Source organism: Furipterus horrens, unplaced genomic scaffold (assembly GCF_987537825.1).
Source record: "Furipterus horrens unplaced genomic scaffold, mFurHor1.1.pri manual_scaffold_3, whole genome shotgun sequence".
In the NCBI taxonomy this organism is placed as follows: domain Eukaryota; kingdom Metazoa; phylum Chordata; class Mammalia; order Chiroptera; family Furipteridae; genus Furipterus; species Furipterus horrens.
In genome coordinates, this window is record NW_028327173.1 from 67664546 (window position 1) to 67684924 (window position 20379).

Here is a 20379-nt window from a genome sequence, read left to right on the forward strand (position 1 = left end):
CACCAGTTTCCTGAAACCCTTGCCAACCCAGTGTTCCATCTGTCAGGTGATCGGGTACCTCTTAGTTTTATTTTGCATGTCTTTTATAATCAGTAGAGTTAAATGTTTTTATTAATCTCTTTTCATATTTATACCCATTTTAAAAATGTGGTGGTTGTTCTCTGCTCCCAGATTCATACGGATCAAGTAGCTGAGGAAATGATCTCTGTGACTGTTATATAGATCATCAGTGTTTCCTTCATCAGCCCATTTGTCTTTTGCTTTCCTTCAACGGTTAGCATGAATAAATCATTATCTTCTATCACTCTTTATTTTTAAACTTTTCTTGGATGAAACTACCATGACACACATACTTTAAAAATGAGCCACAGTGTTATGCTATTATAATGTAAGGAGCTTTTTATAATATATTTACTAAAAATTCTCAGTCTATCTAAAAATACATCTGCCTATTTTCTTCACAGGCCCAGGGAAGGCCCCAACAATACACCGGCTGCCATACAAAAGAGCTCTATAAATATTGAAGGCCAGAAGTTTTCAGTTTCTTGAATCTCTTGTTTTAGTTGATCTATCTCTTTCCTCATCATCTCAGATTCCTTTTCAAATCCCTCAATAAGTAGTTCTTCTTGAATCTGTAAAAAAGAGAGTTTCTTTTTGAAAATGCCACTTATTGGCATTTTGCATTTAACAACTGTAGCAGCTAAGTACATGTTCCATATCTCCACTAACTTAGATGCTCTTTGATTCATTTGTCCAAAACTTCCAAACATTTGGACCTGGTAGTGGGAGTATCCATGGTTTACACCTTCCTAAGATCTCTCAGCATGATCTCATTGGGTGTGGGGAGGAGTGGGGCTGGGTCAGGCCTGACAACTATGCCAAAAACATTTTCCAGTTCTAAGGATGCTGTTTGGGAAAGATGGAGGGTTAAAATTAATTATTTTTGGTTCCACTGTAATAGGATGGCTACACATATGCAACATATAATGGGAACTGCCCATTCTCCATGGAACACTGGTTATCAAACTCCAGGTGAGACAAAGAATGCATTGTACTGAGGTGTACAGTATACATCAGGTAGATCTGGAAACTAATGCAGTAAATGTTACAGCTGTCAGTATCCTATATACCATATCAGGCACAATCTGATGTTTGCAGTCAGATGCATTAAATCTCTTTGATGGTTGTAGTAAATATCCTAAGGACTACAGGACTAAGGTCACATTTACTTGGGGGCAAAATGAGACCCTGTATCACTACAAACACCAGGTTCAGAGCCTGGGGCATATTATTTCTTCTCTGCAAACTCTAATGCTGCAGAAGGTGCTGAGTTCTGTAGATTTAGGGCCTTAGAATGGTCCAGATTAATCTGACATTTCACTGAATCATACGCCTTTGTATTTTCTTCAGAGTTTATGACTTTAGTTAAAGCTTTTGTTCTTCCCATCATGAGGAACCAGGTTACTTTCCTTGAGGCTTTTCCCAGGGCCCACCCAGGCTTACCTTCAGCTTGTACTCCAGCACTCTTTCCAGCTCTCTTAGTCGGTTCTCGCTTTCTCGCTTCATCTTCTCTTTCAACTGGATTAAGTTTTCCTGGAAGCTTTTCTCTTGAGCCTCTGATTTTTCCTGCTCTTCCTTCTGTTTCTGCCTTACCAGCTCCTGTTCCTTCTCAGCATCCCGATTTTTGGCACACTCAGCTGTTCCCCAAGTGTTTTATAGAGGAAAAAAGACAGGTTATGCTGACTGAGCTGTACCCTCTTGAGCTCAGAGACTAAAATGACTTTAAAATGGTAAGGAGAAATATCTGTTTCAGAATGTGATGGAAAGGCATTAGTTGGCAGAATAAGCTACCAGAATTCCCGTGGTTATTTTCAGTTTAGTCAAGTTATTGCACAGAAAGGGCAGGAAGTGCCTGTTTCAGGAAGGTTTTGCTCTCACACCTGTTACAGGGCACTGCAAGAACCTCCCCTGCCCTTTCCTGTACCTACCTGCTAGGGCCTTCTCCCCAGCAGTAAGGGCTTTGTCTGCCTGCAGGACGGATTCCTTTGTTGCAGCCTGCGCCAGCACAAAGCTCCAGAGGACCTCGTTTGCCTGCAAAACAAATAAGAGGGAGCAAAGATTCTTGTTCAATAGAACTACAAATTTGACTCTTTCTTCATCTTTCTTAGAGTCCTACAGTGGTTCTCCTCCTTCCATGACCACAGTACAAAAAAAAAAAAAAAAAAAAATCCAACCTCTTTAGTTAGAATAAAACCCTTCTGGCAATCTCTTCCCTAACTCTCCAGCTCGCTGTCCTAATGATGCCGGCGACCGCCCACCCAGGTTACAGACAAGCAGGTTTATGTGCAGCTCTACAAACACTCTTCCTCCACCGCTTGCAATATCTGCACATTCTTTCTCTTCTGACTGGATGCCCTCTACCCTTCTTTACTCAGATACCATTTACCACTACCTCAACTTGTAGCTTCTACCTCCTCTTCCAGGAAGTTTTGCTGAACACCCTTCTGAGAATGAATGGATGCTCAGTACACAGACCTGCCCTACCACCTCTAACACTTGCTGGCTGTGTGTGTGTGTGTGTGTTTTGTAAATTTTATTTATTTATTTTGTTGTTTATTCTATTACAGGTGTACCATTTTCTCCCCTCTTCCCCCTTCCACTCAGCCCACGCTCACAACCACAGTCAATTTTAGGTAACTTATTAGCTTCTCAGTGCATCACATTTCTCAGCTGTATAATGGGGATGACAGCAGCACCTAAATTCATATTAAATTGATAATCCAAACACAGCACCTAAGATGATACCTGTAATAGAAAGTGAGTGCTCAATATATGTTAGCCATCACTATCATTATTATCATCATCATCATCACTATCAGTGTATACTTGTATGATAACCATATCCCATCATATCCAATTGACTGTTTATATGTCTTTTTTCAGTAAAAGCATAAGCTTTTTAAGAATATTGTTTTGTTAATTATACATCTCCTACACTTAGCACAAAAACTATTACACTGTTTAATAAAACAAATGCTCTCTTTAATCTAGATTTCTGATGATAAATCTTATATTTGGGAAGAAATATTTCAGGTTTATTTAAAAGTATCGCACTAACTGTGGATATAAAAGTTAAAAATGTAGGGCTCATCATGCTCTGCTTTTTCTTCACAAATGGTGCAGTGTGTTCTTTGATTTTCAAAAGAAAAAACAAAAACTCTGACTCTAATCTGCTGTTCTCCTCCCTCTTTTTTTTTATCCTTATCTCAGGACATTTTTTCATTGCTTTTAGAGAGGGAGGGAGAGAGGAAAAGAGGGAGGGAAGGAGAGAGAGAGAGACAGACAGACAGAGAGGGAAAGAGAGAGAGGAACAGAGAGAGAGAGAGAGAAAGAGAAAGAAACATTGATGTGAGAGAGTAACATCAACAGGCTGCCTTCCTGCATGTGCTTCTCCATGGATCAAACCTGAACCCTGGGCACATGCCCTGACCGGGAATCGAAGCCATGATTTTGTGGTCTACAGGGCAATGTTCCAATCAATTGAGCCACACCAGCCAGCCCCGCCCTCTTTTTATTCCTTACCTTAACTCCCTTCCTGGGCATCTGGTTATATGACTGTTCAACCTTGTCCATTGCTTCTAAGTAGAGATTGTATCCTCCAGGCACAGAGAAAGTTCCTCTTGAAATGCTTTCCATTAAGGGCTCTGAAAGCTGCTTAAGCTGAGCCTGGCAATATTTGCCAGATGCCTCTTCATTTTGAAGTAAGAAATCTTTCTTCCTCACCTCTATGGTTTCCTGCCAGGGAAATGCGGAGAAAACCAAAGGAAAGAAGCTGTTAGAAGAAAACATCCAACTGTAATCCTCTTGGAAGAAGCAGTCTGACTTGTGGTCAAGATGGTGAAGTAGGTAAATGCTGTGCTTGCCCTTCCAAAACCACATCAGATTTACAACTAAATTGTAGAACGACCATCATTGAGAACCATCTGTTGACTAGCTGAACAGAAGTACTGCAACTAAGGATCAGGAAAAAAGCCATGACAAGACTGAAGGGAGGGACAGAAATGTAGAACAGGCAGGGCCCACACCTACAGTGTGGCAATTAAGAATAGGGAAGGATATCTCAGCTGCTGAGTCTCCCACTCTGTGAAATGATGGGTCCCAACCCATACTGGTCTCCCTAGCCAAAGGAATAAGTGCCTGGAAGAGGGGTTCCCACAATGTCGTGAAAACCTGAAGGGATTATAAATGAAGGAGAAGGAGGGCTGCTGGACCCCAGGTGTTCCTCCTGAGGGGCCTGGGTAAGGACTCATTTGCTTACAAACTTACTTGCTCTAACCTCACTTGGGCAGAAGCTTGAAAGCCTACAGGAATACAGTGATCCCTCATTTATTGCGGGTATTACGTTCTAGACGCCCCCACGATAGGTGAAAATCCACAAAGTAGGAACCTTACATTTATTTTAGTATTTATATATACTTTAAGGCTTTATAAACCCTTCCCACACACTTATAAACTGTTCCCAGTCCCTTATTAACCTTTCCCACTCCCTTATTAACCTTTTTCACACTTTTATAAACACTACTTATGTTCTTAAACATATTCCACACTCTTAAACCTAGGTAACTTTAACAAAATATGTATACAGTACCACAAAATCTCACGATATAGCAAAAATTCGTGATAAATAATTAAATATAATATTTTTTAAAATCCCGTGACACAGTGAGGCCGCGATAAGTGAACCATGATATAAAGAGGGACTATTGTATTCAGAATGGAACTTAACTGACTACTTTCAGGGCTAGGGTGGAGAGGCAGAGGTCAGGGTGGCTCTCTCTGGAATGAGAAGTGGGAGCAGATGCCATTGCTCCTTTGATGAGCAACCCCCCCCAACCCCCAGCCAGCAGGCACAGGGGGACTCCAAATTTGAGCTCTCCAATAACCTGGCTAACACAGCTTGTACCACACTGGTAATTCTTTGAGACACTACTGCAACCAGTTCGTACCTGGACTGATCATTTCCATCAGTTTTTCCACAAAAACAGCCTGTCTCAGTTTACACTGTACAGTTTCATACAATCTCTGAAAGGCCCAGAAACCCCCCAAAAGCAGCAGCTGGGCTTGGCATGCCTTATACCTCTGCTAAGCAGCTTCAAGTCTGGCATAAGCAGATACTGGTCTCAAATTGCATGTAACTCCCATCAGGTGCCACCAAGCCTAGCATAAGCTGTAGCCAGTGATGACTTAAAAGTTAGCTTCAAGTAAGCAGCCATAAGTCCAGCAAACTGGTGGCAGGCTTCAGTTCACATCATGGCACCCACCACAGAGTTCCAAGCCCGGCATCAGTGCCAACTGACCTATTGACAGAACCTCCAAACTCAGTGCAAGTGGCAACCAACTATAGATCATTTTGTAACTTCCACCAGGAGACCCCAAACAAGGTACAAATGGCAGCTGACCTTGGCCTGCATTGAAACATCTCCTAAGAGGCTTCAGAAGCAACGTACCCGGTAGCTGGCTTCAGACCACCCCAGAGCACCACTTAATCAGCTCCAAAAAGACATCTGAAGGGCAGATTTGGCTGACACCAGAGCCCTGCTGAAGAGACTCCTGTACTGTGAGATCAGTGCTCACACAACAGCTCATCCCCTGTAGTCATTGGCAGTCCTTATAGCCAATCAGCCTGAGGGTCCATTCCACTCACTGATGTGCCAACAGCAATCAAGTCTCAACTACAAAGAAGGGCACACAGAACCCTCAAAGGGACATCCCTGGAGCAGCCAACTCAGGTGACCAGGAAGACTATACCACTGGGCCCTATAGTACATCTAGTACATGAGGCCATTGTGCCAAGACTGGAAGAGGTAGCAGATCTACTTCATATATATAGAAACAAATACAGAGAATCACCACAAATGAAGAGACATAAACATATCCCAAAAGAAAGAAAAGAGAGCTAAATGCAATGGAGACAAACAATATACCAGATGAAGAGTTCAAAATACTGTTTATAAGGATGTTAAATGAACTTAAGGAAGGAATAGATGAACTCAGTGAGAAGTTACACAAAGAGATAGAAAACACAAAAATAGGAACAGAAAACATAAAAAGAACCCACAGAAAATGAAGAATACAATAACTAAAATGAAAAATAACATTAAAGGGAATCAAAAGCCAATTAAATTAAGCAGCGGATCAAATCACTAATCTGGAACACAAGGTAGCAGAGAACTCACAATATGAACAGCAAAAAGAAAAAGGCATTACAAAAATGATGATAGTTTAAGAGACCTTAGAGAAAGCATCAAGTATACCAATATTTGCATAATGGAAGTATCAGTAGGCGAAGAGAGAGAGCAAGGGATTTAAAACCTATTTAAATAAATAATGACTGAAAACTTGCTTAACCTGTTGAAGGAAATAGACATATAAGTCCAGGAAGTGCAGAGAGTCCCAAATAAGATGAACCCAAACAGGCCTATGCTAAGATATAGCATAATTACAATAAAGTGCCCAAGGTAAGAGATAAAGAGAAAATTTTAAAGCAGCCAGGGAGAAGCAGTTAGTTACGTACAAGGGAGCTCCTATAAGACTCTCAGCTGATTTAGCAACAGAAACTTTGCAGGCCAGAGACATTTAGCATAAAATAGTGGAAGTAGTGAAAATCAGAGACATAATCCAAGATTCCTCTACCAAGCAATACTTTCATTTAAAATTGAACAAAATAGAGTTTTATCGACCAAAAAAAAAAAAAAAAAAAAAAAAAGCTAAAGGTGTTCATCATCACCAAGGCAATATTACAAGAATTGCTAAAGGGACTTCTTTAAGTAAAAAAGAATAGATAAAAAAATATGAATAAGAAAGTATAGGAAAGAAAATAATTCTCACTGGCAAGTCCAAACATTTAGTAAAAGTAGTGGACCAACCAAATATAAAGCTAATACAGGGGTTAAAAGGCAAAGGTAGGAAGATTATGTATTTTGGAATGTGTTCAAAGTTAAGCAACTCTACTGAAAATAGACTGGCATGAACATAGCTTGGTATATAAGAAGCACATGGTAACTACAAACCAAAAGTCTACAGGAGATATACAAGAAATAAAGAGAAAGAAATGCAGACAGAACACTATGGGAAGTTATTAAGGTAGAAGAGAGCCAGAGAATAAGAAAGAAACAGAAAAGAACTACAAACTGCAACCAGTAAAAAATAAAATGGCAGTAACTACATGCTCACCAATAATTATTTTAAATGTAAATAGACTAAATGCTCCAATCAAAATCGTAAGGCAGTGAATGGATAAAAACACAAGACTTGTGTATATACTGCCTACAAGAGACCCATTTCAGATAGAAAGATACATACAAGCTGAAAATGAAGAGATGGAAAAAAATACTTCATGAAAATGGAGATGAAAAGAAACTGTGGTAGCAATTTATATCAGACAAAATTGACTTTAAAACACAGGCTATATAACAAGAGAGAAAGAAGGGCATTTAATAATGATAAAGGATCAATCAAGCAAGGGGATATAACTCTTATTAACATCTATGCACCCAAAGTAGGAGTATCTAAGTACTGATATCAGCAAATATTAATAGACATAAAGGGAGACATTGACAATATACAGTTATAGTAGAGGAATTTAACATGCCATTGACATCAAAGGAAGATCTCCAGATAAAAAATAAGCAAGGAAACAGTGGTCTTGAATAACACATTAGACCAGGTGGACTGAACTGGTATTTTCATGATATTTCTCTCAAAAGCAGAAGATAATAAATTTTTTAAAGTGTATTTTATTGATTATGTTGTTACAGTAGTTCCAGTTTTTTTCCTCTTTGCTTCCCTCTGCCCAGTACCCCCCTTCCCTCCAGCAATCCCACCCCCCTTAATTCATGTCCATGGGTCATGCATATAAGTTCTTTGGCTTCACCCTTCCTATATTATTCTTAACTTCCCCCTGTCTATTTTGAACCAATCGATTATGCTTCTTAATCCCTGCACCATTTCCCCATTTCTCCCCTTCTTCCCTCTCCCAGCTGATAACCCTCCAAATGATCCCCATACCTATGATTCTGTTTCTATTCTGTTTTGCTTAGTTGGATTTTGTTCTTATTTTTTAGATTCAGTTGTTGATAATTGTGAGTTTGTTGTCATCTTGGTGTTTATAGTTTTGATCTTCTTTTTCTTAAGTAAGTCACTTTGACATTTCACATAATGATACCTTGGTGATGATGAAGTCCTTTAGCTTCACCTTGTCTGGAAAGCACTTCATCTGCCCTTCCATTTCAAATGATAGCCTTGCTGGATAAAGTAGTCCTGGTTGTAGGTTGCCTTTCATCACATGGAATACTACTTGCTAGTCCCTTCCTGCCTGCAAAGTGTCCTCTGAGAAATCAGCTGATAGTCCTATAGGCACACCCTGTAGGCAACTCTCTGCCTCTCTCCTGCTGCCCCCAGGACTCTGTCTTTATCTTTCACCTTTGGCTTCTCAGTCATGATGTGTCCTGGTGTGGTCCCCTCTGGGTCCAGCTCACCCAAGACCCTCCGTGCTTCCCAGACCTGTATGTCCATCTTCTTCACAAAATTTGGGAAGTTTTCCTTATTTTTTTCAATTCCTACTTCCTCATTCTGCACTGAGTGACTGTTTTTTTTTCTTCATCATGTTTCAAATCATTGATTTCAACCCCAGTTTCCTTCCCTTCACCATTGGTTTTGTGTGGATTTTCCTTCATGTCACTTAGCATAGTCTTCACTTCTCTTATGCATTTGCCATACTCAAGCATATCTGTCAAGCCTGTGAGCATCTTTATCACCAGTGTTTTTAATTCTGTGTCTGTTAGGTTGTCTATCTCCTCATGTTAGGTTGGCTATCTCCTCGTCACTTAGTTCTCCCACTGGAACCTTGATCTGTTCCCCCTTTGAGGCAATACTTCTCTGCCTCCTCATTCTGACAGGCTCCAGTGTTTGTTTGCCTCTGTGTCCCAGGTAGAGCTCTTGCTCATGTTACGTTGCAAAGGGCGGAGCCTTAGCAATTCGTCAGTACAGAACGACCTGTTTCACCACGTTATGGTGCTTTATGTGGAGGAGGGGTCCGAGAGGGAACAATTCCGCCTGCCCAGCACTCGCCCCTTTTCCAGGCACCTCTCCCACTTCCGTGCCGGACTGGCGCTGCTCTAGATGCTGCCCTGGCTGTTGTTCCCAGAGTGGGTGGGTCTGCGAACATTCTGGGACCGTGGGGGCCCCTTAAACAAGCGGACTCTGCTGAGAGACTGGCAGTTTCTGTCTTCACCCCAACCCCCACTGGTCTGCACAGTCAGAAGCAATGAAGCTTGATTTTCCCCGGTGCTGGGACCATGAGTTGCTAGGTCTGATTAGGAGCGAGAAGGCTCCCCAGGTGTCCCTCCTGACTTTAAAATGTGTGACTGTGCTATCTGCCAGACTGCCGCTGCTGCTGTTGCTGCTGCCAACACATCGTGTCCTCTCCACCCTGGCTCCGCTCTTCCTACCTGTCTGGATGAGTATTTCTTCTTTATATCTTTGTTTGCTGGGCTTCCATACAGTTTGATTTTCTGGAACTTCTGGTTGTTTCTAGTTTTGAGGTAGTTGTATTACTTCTTAGTTGTGGAGGGAGATGCAGTGTGTCTGTCTATGCCTCCATCTTGGCCGGAAGTCCATAAATTCTTTTTAAGTGTACATGGACATTTTTCAGGATAGAGCACATGTTAGGCCACAAAGCTAGTCTCAATAAATTTTCAAAGCTCGAATTTGTAACAAGCATCTTCTCTGATCATAATGGTAGGAAACTAGAAATGAATTACAAGAAGAAAATTGAAAAGCACACAAACGTGGAGGCCAAATAACATACCACTAAACAATGGAAGGGTTAACAATGAGATCAAAAGAAAAACATTAGAAAGATACCTTGAGATAAATGAAAATAAAAACAAACTACCCCAAATCTATGAAATACAGATAATAGAGCTCTAAGAGGGAAATGTATAGGAATAAAAGCCTACATCAAGAAACAAGAAAAATCTCAAACTATCATCACACTAAAAAAACTAGAAAAAAATAATAAACAGACCCCAAAGTGAGAAGAAGAAAGGAAATAAAAAAGTTCAGAATGGGAATAAATGAGTCTAAAAAACTAATAGAAAAGATCAGTGAAACCAAGAACTGATTCTTTGAAAAGATATACAGAATTGATAAGCCTTTAACCAGACTTTAGGGGAAAAAAAGAGAGGACCCAAGTAAATAAAATTTTTTAAAAAATGAAAGAAGAGAAGTGACAACTGACACAACAGAAATACAAAAGACTATAACGAGCATATATTATGAATAATTATATGCTAATAATTTGGACAATCTTGAAGAAATCCCTAGAAACATAAAGTCATCCAAAGCTGAATCAGGAAGAAATAGATAATCTGAACAGATTGATAACTGCTAATAAAATTGAATCAATAATCAAAAAACTCCCAACAAACAAAAGCCCTGGGCCACATGGTCTCAAAGGTGAATTTAGCAAACATTCAAAGAAGAATTAATACCTATTCTTCTCAAATTATTCTAAAAATTGAAGAAGAGTGAAGACACCCAGACACATTTTAAGAGGTCAGCATTATCCTAATATCAAAACCAAACAAAACAAGTACAAAAATAGAAAATTATAAGTCAATATGATGAATACAGATGAAAAAATCCTCAACAAATATTAGCAAACCAAATTCAGCAATACATTAAAAAGTTCCTACTCCATGATCAAGTGGAATTTATTCCTGGGATGCAAGTTTGGTTCAATATTCACAAATCAATTAATGTGATACACCACATAAATAAAATGAAGGATAAAAATTATATAATCATATTAATTAATGCAGAAAAAACATTTGAAAATATCCAGCATTCACTTACGATAAAAAAAAAACTCAGCAAATTCATGCCTTAACATAATAAAGGGCATATATGACAAACCCACAACTAACATCATACTCAATGGTGAAAAGGCCAAAGCTTTTTCGTTAAGGTCAGGAAAAGACAAGCATGTCCACTTTCACCACTTTTATTCAACACACTATTGGAAATCCTAGCCACAACAATCAGACAAGAAAATGAAATAAAAGGCGTCCAAATTGAAAAGGAAGAAGTAAAACTGTCATTAATTGCAGGTAACATGATATTATATAGAGAGAAGCTCAAAGAGTCCACCAAAAAAACTGTTAGACTAATAAAGAAATTCAGAAAGTACAAAGACACAAAATAAATATTCAGAAATCAATTGCATTTAATACATAATAATGAACTACCAGAAAGAGAGATTAAGAAAACAACCTCATTTATGATTGCATCACAAAGAATAAGATATCTAGAAATAAATTTAATCAATGAGGTAAATACTTGTACTTGGAAAACTATAAGACATTGATAAAAGAAATTGAAGAAGTTACAAATAAATGGAAGGACATACTGTGCTCATAGGTCAGAAGAATTAACATCATTAAAATGTCCATATCTAAAGCAATCTACAGATTTAATGCAATTCCTATCAAAATACCAATGACGTTTTTCAAAAGGCTAACTAGTCCTAAAATTTATATGAAATCACAAAACACCCTGAATAAACAAATTAATATTGAGAAAGAAAAAATTGGAGGCATCATGCTACTTTTTATGAAAGTATATAATATGTTATAGTAATCAAAATAGCACAGTAGTAGCATAAAAACAGACACATACACACTGGAAGAGAATAGAGATCCCTGACATAATCCTCTGCCTATGTGGTCAATTAATGTATGACAAAGGAGTCAAAAATATACAATACGGTAAAGAGAGTCTCTTCAATAAATAGTGTTGGGAAAACTGGACAGATACAAACAAGAAAAAACACAAAATTGATTAGAGACTTAAATGTAAGACCAGAAATGATATAACTAGTGAAAAACATAGGCAGTAAACTTTTGACATTACTCTTACTAACATATATATTTGGATATAATGGAAACAATAGAAAAAATAAAGAAATGAGTCTACCTCAAACTAAAATGATTTTGCAGAGTGAAGAAAACCAGCAACAAGACAAAAAGAGAACCTGTTGTATTTGCCAATGATACAACTGATATGGGGTTAATGTCCAAAAAATATGAGTAACTCATTCAACTTTACACATGCACACACACAAATCCAATTAATAAATGGGCAGAGGACCTGAATTGATACTTCTCCAAAGAGAATATACAGATCGTCAAGAGACATATAAAAATATGTTCAACATCACTAAACATGAAGAAAGTGCAAACTAGAACCACAATGAGATATCACTTAACACCTGTCAGAATGGCTAATCAATAAATCAGCAACAACAAGTGTTTTCAATGATGTGGAGAAAAGGGAACCATCATGCACTGTTAGTGGGATTTTAAGTTGGTGCACCCACCATGGAAAACAATAAGATTTCCAAAAACTTAAAATAAAATTACTGTATGACCCAGCAATTTCACTGTTGGGTATGTACCTGAAGAAATCCAGAACATTAATTTGAAAAAATATATGAACCCCTATGTTATTGCTGCATTATTTACAAAAGCTTAGATACAAAAGCAACTTAAATGTCTATCAATAGACAATTGGTAAAGAAGTTGTATATATATATATGTATATATATATACAATGAAATATTACTTGGCCATATAAAAGAATGAAATTTTGGCATTTGCAACAACATGGATGGACTGAAAAGGTATTATACTAAATGAAATAAGTCAGACAGAGAAAGACAAATACCATATACTTTCACTTATATGTGGCATCTAAAAAAATAAAGTAAATGTAACAACAAAATGAAAACAACTGATAACAGAGAACAAATTGATGGTTGCTAGATGGGAGGCTGTTTGGAGGGACAGGTGAAAAAGGGGAAGGGATTAAGAAGTACAAATTACCAGTTATAAAAACAGTCCTGGGGATGTAAGGTACAGCATAGGGAATGTAGTGAATAATACAGTAATAACTTTGTCTGGTGTTAGATGGGTACTAGACTTATTGAGGTGATCATTCTTTAAGTTATATAATTATCTAATCACTATGTTGATATAACTAATATATCAACAAATATAACATTGTATGTCAACTGTAATTAAAAGCAATAAAAGTAAAAATAAAAGAAGCAGTCTGACAGTATCAGGGTGGACTGGGAATTGGAATGACAGACATCACTGTGAAAGTCTCTTATTCGCTTTGGCTCAGGCTCAACAGCTGTGTAATAATGGGGTTGGTAGATGTGAACTACATGGTGCTTTTTCCTAACTGGTATATAATTGAAATATAACATTGCAATAGTTTCAAGAGAACAATTTAATTAATTGATATTTGTGGATATTGTGAAATGATCACCACAATAAGTCTAATTAACATCCCTCACCTTATGTAGTTACAAATAGTTATTTTTCTTTTGATGAGTTGTAAGATTTACTCTTTAGCAACTTTCAAATATGCAATCCAGTATTACACATGGTTTCTGTATCAGTAGTTGGATTAATTGACAACGAGAAGTTCAACAAGACTTCCCTCTGCAAATGTGGGTTGCTATGGATGAAAAAAAATATATATATATAAAATCACTTGCCCTCTAATGAGTTGTGGGGTCTGAACAGAGTTTTAGACCATGATGATTTTTTTCAATGAGGGTTTGATTATGCAAAAATGTAGAATCAAAATTTATTTGCTGTACTTATACATTTAAATGAAATTTGTTTTCTTTGATATGGTTGGAGAGATTTTTGTAACCTGCAAGACAGTTAAAGATAAACTCAGAGGCAAACTCTCAGTGAAGGTACATATAGTAAGTAAAATTATGATGTTTTCTAAGACTTCTGTCCCCTGGTGTCTACTCCATACATAGTCTTTGGGCCTGTGGATATGATGAATATTAATCCTATGATTAGATTGTTATACAGCCCACATAACTTTAGGATGGAAATTTCCAGGTGCTCATTACCTAACCAAATGAGTCCTTTAAAAGATTTCTTCAGTTAATGACAGAGAAGCAGTCAGAGAGATTAGAAACAATACAATGGTACGTTGCACTATTGCTGGTTTGATGATGGAGGGGAGTTTCCCAGAACCTCCATTTGATATTACAAGCCTATGTGAACCTTGTTTTCAGCTTGTGCTACACTGAGCAGGACACCCATATCTTGTGCTGGAATCTGACCTGAAGAACTGTGAGCTAATAAATGTGTGTTGTTTTAAGCTGCTACGTGCATGCTGTTTTGTTTTGCAGTAACAGAGCATAAAGAACTAATATTTTAGGAAAAGCATGGGCTGTAGCCTATAGGGCCCTGTCACTCAGAAGAATCCATGCTCATTCTACAATGAGAAACACATGAACTGTGGAGTCACAAAAAGGGGATCTAGGCATCACTTAGAAGGACAGTTTTCAGAATGGTTGTATGCTTAGGCATATTACCATAAGCTTCCTCTGGAACACCTGGTTGTCATCCTTGAAGGAGTTCTCCATAAACACTTTAATGGCTTCCCTCTCACAGGCTGTGTGCAGGTCTAGCAGCTCCTGGAGTGTGTCTGTTGGAAAGCTCACTTGCTGGGTCATCTGCTGGCTGTAGTGGTCAGCTGCCCTCTGCAAGGCCGCTGAGTTCTCAAGCTGGGCCAGAGTTGTCACTGCATCCTCCAAACAAGGCACTGCTCCACTGTTGATGGCATCCACATAGGTCTTTACCAGAGTCCCCAGCCCTGAATGACACATGATATTTAGGAAATGAACAAAAACTTCTCAGTCAATGTTTTTCATTGTTTACAAGCTTTAGAGATCAGTTTTCCAAAAAATCATAACAATTTTATTGAAATAAAGTTTTCTGTTTTCTTTTTCTTCTTCTCATGTTCCTCTTTGTCCTCATACTTGCCTCACCTTCCTTTTTCTTTTGCATCCACTTTCTAATAATAATATTACTGTGCATTATACTCACTCTATATTGATTTATGAAATTCATCATATTATATTAAAATAATTTCAACAAATATGTTCAAAAATTTTCTAGAATACTTACCCATTGAAATTTTAAAAGAGTTTATTTTATAGGTAAGTAATGTAGATAATTTGTGGACACTATTACAAAATGAATATGGGACCCCTTTAAAAAATTATCAAGAATTTCAGGACAGTTACCCAAGCATTAAACCAAGCGTGGGCACATCTCAGTACATGGAACTATGTCTGCCCAGGTCGCATGTTCATGAATGTAGCCCTGTACATAAAGCTATGGATAAATTTGCTTGTCAAACTCTAATGAGCTTTCATAGGCCCATGTTTTGTTATAAATTTTTTAAATGGTATAAATTCACAAAATATCTAGTGTATCCTATTAAGACACACTGAATTCATGGTTTATCATCATCATCATGCCAATTTCTACCCCAAACAGTAGCGTGTGCTTATGTCATTAGCGTATAAGTTTCATACACTAATATATCCTTCTTATATCCTTCATTAGGGAAACTTTAATGAAAAAACATGCATGTCCACATGTGGCATGAATTTCTGCTTTTCCATATCACATAGAGAAAAAAACAAAATTACCAGCAAACCTAGAGTGCAATCACACACAGTGAACTGCAGAAAGACATGCTGTAACAAAGAAGACGCACCATTTCCAGTAACATTGACTTCTCTTATGGTCTTGGTTTTTGCATGTGTGAAGATATATTGACAGAAATTTTTGGATTGCTCCTGGAAAGTCAAACCTAGTTGGTTTTCTGACACCTCCTCCATATGCTCTAATAATTCTTTGTTATTTGTAGGCTGCGCAAGGACAAAGCAATTCCTCTTTGGAAAGAACTTTCTGATAAATTCTCTAGACATGTTGGATTTCTGGATTTGAGGATCCTCACCTGTAGAAAAGAAAAAGAGCAATGATAGATGAGACAGTCTGCAGGCAACAAGATTGAAGACTTTCATTTCCAGGGATCTTTATATCACTTTAAGACTGGTGCCTGTAAATCTCCTTTTATTTAATCATGCAAAGCAATCTAATGCTAATCTACCCAAAACGTAGAAATTTTATTTATTTATTTATTCTCCAGGTCCAGGAGTAAAGGAAGTACTTCTGAAGAAGAAGGGGGGGTGGGGGAACATTGATCCCATGTGAAGAATCTCATGATTGCTTTCCTTAGCTCTTTCACAGTGTTCTGTGTCTTGATTATGTATTAGATGTTTTTTGAATAATAGATTAATCCCCCAAAATGCCAGAAATGCTTTTGATATTACAGTCTTCATGTCAAAAATAGAATGTGAGGTCTAAAGTAAGAGTAACTTATTTCCTGGGATAAATAAGGATATTTATGATACTTCTGGGGAAAATTTCATGTGAAGGACAGACAATACTATGAGTAGTAAAGAAAAACTCCTAAAAATCAGAGTTAAAAAAATAAACACAATATAAATATGTTCAGAGAACTTTTTTAGCAGACACCAACAGAAAGTAAGGTTAACCTAATGCCACTTGGAGACCTTACCTGTTCTCTATATCAGATTATATTGAATGTGACAATTACACAGAGGGAATCTGGGCACATATTAGCTCTTCAATAAATGACTGTTGCATGAATAAATAAATGATTAAGAAAAAATAAATATGCTTCTAGGTATTACCTATTATTCTCTCTGCTAACTGTACTCTCTGTAATGAATTTATTATATTAACATGATAACATATTGTATGAAGATATAGAATGAAGAGACAAATGTTATGAAAAACAGATAATAAAGGATTTGATAGTCTTTCTGGAAAGATATGTCAATGATTTTTTGAAACATTTAGTGTATAAATATCCTTTATATGAAGGATATAACTATGCAGATTAGTAATATAGACTATAAAAATATATTTCAAAAATAAAGTCACTTGAATGTTTGTGAGTCTGTGTTTACCATGTTCTATATTAAAGGGCATTTTTCTCTGAATAAAAATACAGAAGCTCTGAACTTAATATAACACAAATATTTAAGCCTTAGGAAGTTTTAGCAGTGATTTTAAGTCTCTAAATTTTTTTCATGGTGTCAATTTTTAAAAATTATTTGGTCCAATATTGAATACTACGTTTTATCAGCCAGCTTAAATTCTATCACTGGAGTTTTTAAAATAATAATAATAACTGAAACCATACCCAACGGTTATACACATCTCACCATTACCATGGGCCACAATGCAATACGAAATAAAGATGGACCTTACGTGCTGATTCACAGGGCTCAGTTGATCCTACTGAACCTTCCACCACCCAGACCATCTTCTGTTACCTGGTATCAACTTCAGGGCACTCTCCAGGTACTTGTCTCCTGTGATGGTGCATCCATCTAACTCCAGCTGCAGCGTGAAATCACGTACAGCCCAAAGGAAGTCTGGAAAGAAACTCACAAACTCAGCCGAGTCATCTTTTTCATCAGAGCTGGGAGAGGATCTTGTCCTGATTAGCTGTGTTAGTTCAGTCACGTAGCTGGGCGCTAGCTAAGGAATGAGAAATTTCTAATACCAAAATTTCCAGATCTCACCCAGAAACAATTCTTATAAACATTCCCATTCACCCTGTGTCCCTTTCTCCTCAACCATAATTATTGACACAAGGAAAGAAACAACAAGGTAGTCTCAGTTGCATTCCCATACACTCCACAACACAGGGTGGTGCGATTCCCGGAAGGATACTGCATCTGCTCCAGTGCCTGGTTGTCGATGGTGCCCACGCTATTGTAGACAAACGTGCTGCTCAGAAGCACAGCCAGGGCAAAGATCCACGAGTCATTCTTAGGGTCGTCCTAGAAAGTGCATTACAGCAGGTGTTTTAGGCATCTACGGTTTTTGTTTGTTTTAAAGTGTTAAGTTGAAATGACAATAAAATTAAATTAAAAAACAGTACGGTTAATCAAACATTTGCTTTAAAAATACAAGCAGAACAGAAACAGTCATAGATACAGAGAACATTTTGATGGTTGTCAGATGGGAGGGAGATTGGAAGGATAAGTGAAAAAGGTGAAGAGATTAAGAAGTACAAAGTGGTTGTTAGAGTATAGTCATGGGTATGTAAAGTACAGCATAGGAAGCATAGTTGATAATCTAATAACTATGGTGTCATATGGGTGTGAGATTTATCAGGATGATCACTTTGTTATGTAATGTATAAATCACTGGGCTGTACACCAGAAACTAACATAATAATGTATGTCAACCATAATTGAAAATTTAAAAATGATTTCAAACATATAATGAAACAATTTTTTATGTATTTTTTATAAACTTAATATGCAAAAAATTCTCAAAGCCAAACTATAAATGATGCCTGTTTTCTAAGATGTCAACACAGTGACCAAAAGTTTAAGTTTGTAAGAAGATTGATTTTTCTCTCAACAGATACATTTTCCCAATTTGTCTCTCATCTTACAATATTCGATCACTAAAATACAAATTATACCTAAACTGGCTTAATCTAGACTTACTTGGGTGTTAGTCTTTTTTTTTCACAAAAACAAACTTGATAAATATAATGAGTTAATATTAAAATGTGTTTTATGGCTGAAGCCATTTTACAGTATTACATTTCTCATCACACATTTAAACAACAAAGGAAAACTGAAGTGAGTCCAGTTTAAGAAGTGATATAAAACAAATGAAACAATATGGGAAATGAAACCTTATGTTGCAGAAGCTGACTTGTGTTACTAAGGTTTCTCCGGCCATGTGATGTACAAAACTGCACCATCTCTGAAACAGTCTCAGTAATGGGCACATATGTCCCAAACCCCATGAACTAGGAAAAACATCACATTTGAGGAACACCAATGTGGAAAAGCTACTCGAAGCATTTCATCTCAAGTGACTGAGCAGGTTCTTAAAAAATAAATTTGTTAGAAACCTGAGAGCATGGGTCACATCACTTAAGAAAGGGAATTTTAAACTGACTACTTGCTGGCCTGCTGAGTCTTGGAGACCTCTGCCTTAATTCTAATCAGGCATGGAAGAAAAAAAAGGAGACTGGCTAATTTGATTGTTTTATTAAAAAAAAAAAAAAAGATGCTAGTTTAACAGAACTACTAGTATCCAAAGTAACAACTGAACTACACATGCTAGTTACAAAATAAGACAATGATAACAATCCAGATCTGCTGTGAAAAGTACAGATTCATATACAGAATTATCATAATGCCATTTTAAGTATTATCTACTTCTTCAAAAGGATGTCAGTGCTAAATATGATTGAAAACTTTTGTGCAGAACTTGAAAAAATTGGTCCCCTAAACTAACTAAATATTCTCCAGTGCCATTTAGTAGTTTTATATAGAATATGCACTACTTGGATTACTATGGGAAATTAACATGGCAAATATTGCAGTTATACAATACTAAAGAGGATCCTCACTAATAAGCAAACCTGGAACATAGAAGGCAGTCAGAAATATTTCAGTTAAGAGCTCATTTAAAAACTATTCAGTATTTAGCATGTAGAGAATTGGAACACATAATTGAAGACTATTAGTTCTTGAAGAACTGTGATAAACACTTTTTTTAATAAAAATATCTAGTGTTAAGAATGCCAATGTACCCACTCCTAATGCTGTAGGAACGCATAGATATGAATTTCCCTAAGTCTACTCTTTCCTTCAAGAAACTAGAATAAGATACAACTATAAGCGACTATTTCAAATACAATTTTAAAATTTAGGTTTGTGTATTATGAATTTGACATTTAAAATTATATCTCTTACATTCCAAGATTAGTAACCCAGCCAGCTTAAGTCAAATGTTTTTCTTACTTAGGCCCCAGTATATGGAAGACTTATTGAATACTTATACTGAGGAGTAGTGATCAAGAAAGAATTTCTAGGTCAAAGCTTAAGTTATATAGGACACTCTTCAACTCAAGCATTCCTTTACTGACAGCACTTTATACATCACACTAAGGAAACGTCCACCTCTTTCCACCCAGCCCAGATGGCAAGAGCTAACACATTTGAAACACGAGGTCACTGTAGCTCTTCACTTGGATGCGAGAAGCTATCCTGGGGCTGGATCGAGCTGTCTCCATTTCTGCCTTCCCCAACCTTTTAGACTGAGCTAATCAATAAGATCACCAATAAAATTACAGTAAATTAGAAATATACTAATATAAACCAGAGGGGCAGGATTGTTAGCCCTTGAGGGGAGAGGAATACTCACAGAACTAGTGGCATTTTCAAAGGAAATCACTCATTATTTTTATCCTGGAGCCTGGTTCTCACCTCCTGAGCTTGGGCATGGTTACAGTCACTACTTGGTCCCTCATGATGCTAAGGTTTGACAGGACCTCAACTAAACTTGAATGGTTATGAGTACA

General features: G+C 37.3%; 1 protein-coding gene across 1 annotated transcript in view; it reads right to left on the reverse strand.

The window, feature by feature from the left end:
* Window positions 1-291: 291 nt before the first annotated feature.
* LOC150015233 (guanylate-binding protein 7-like) overlaps window positions 292-20379 on the reverse strand; it is a 30739-nt gene continuing 10651 nt past the window's right edge. The window contains exons 4-11 of the mRNA XM_090269701.1: window positions 17718-17827; window positions 17315-17511; window positions 15664-15906; window positions 14471-14751; window positions 3583-3795; window positions 1989-2091; window positions 1504-1697; window positions 292-632 (exon numbers count right to left, since the gene is read on the reverse strand). Of these exons, the coding sequence (XP_090125827.1) occupies window positions 459-632; window positions 1504-1697; window positions 1989-2091; window positions 3583-3795; window positions 14471-14751; window positions 15664-15906; window positions 17315-17511; window positions 17718-17827 (1515 nt within the window). The 3' untranslated portion in view covers window positions 292-458. The remainder of the gene's footprint in view (window positions 633-1503; window positions 1698-1988; window positions 2092-3582; window positions 3796-14470; window positions 14752-15663; window positions 15907-17314; window positions 17512-17717; window positions 17828-20379) is intronic.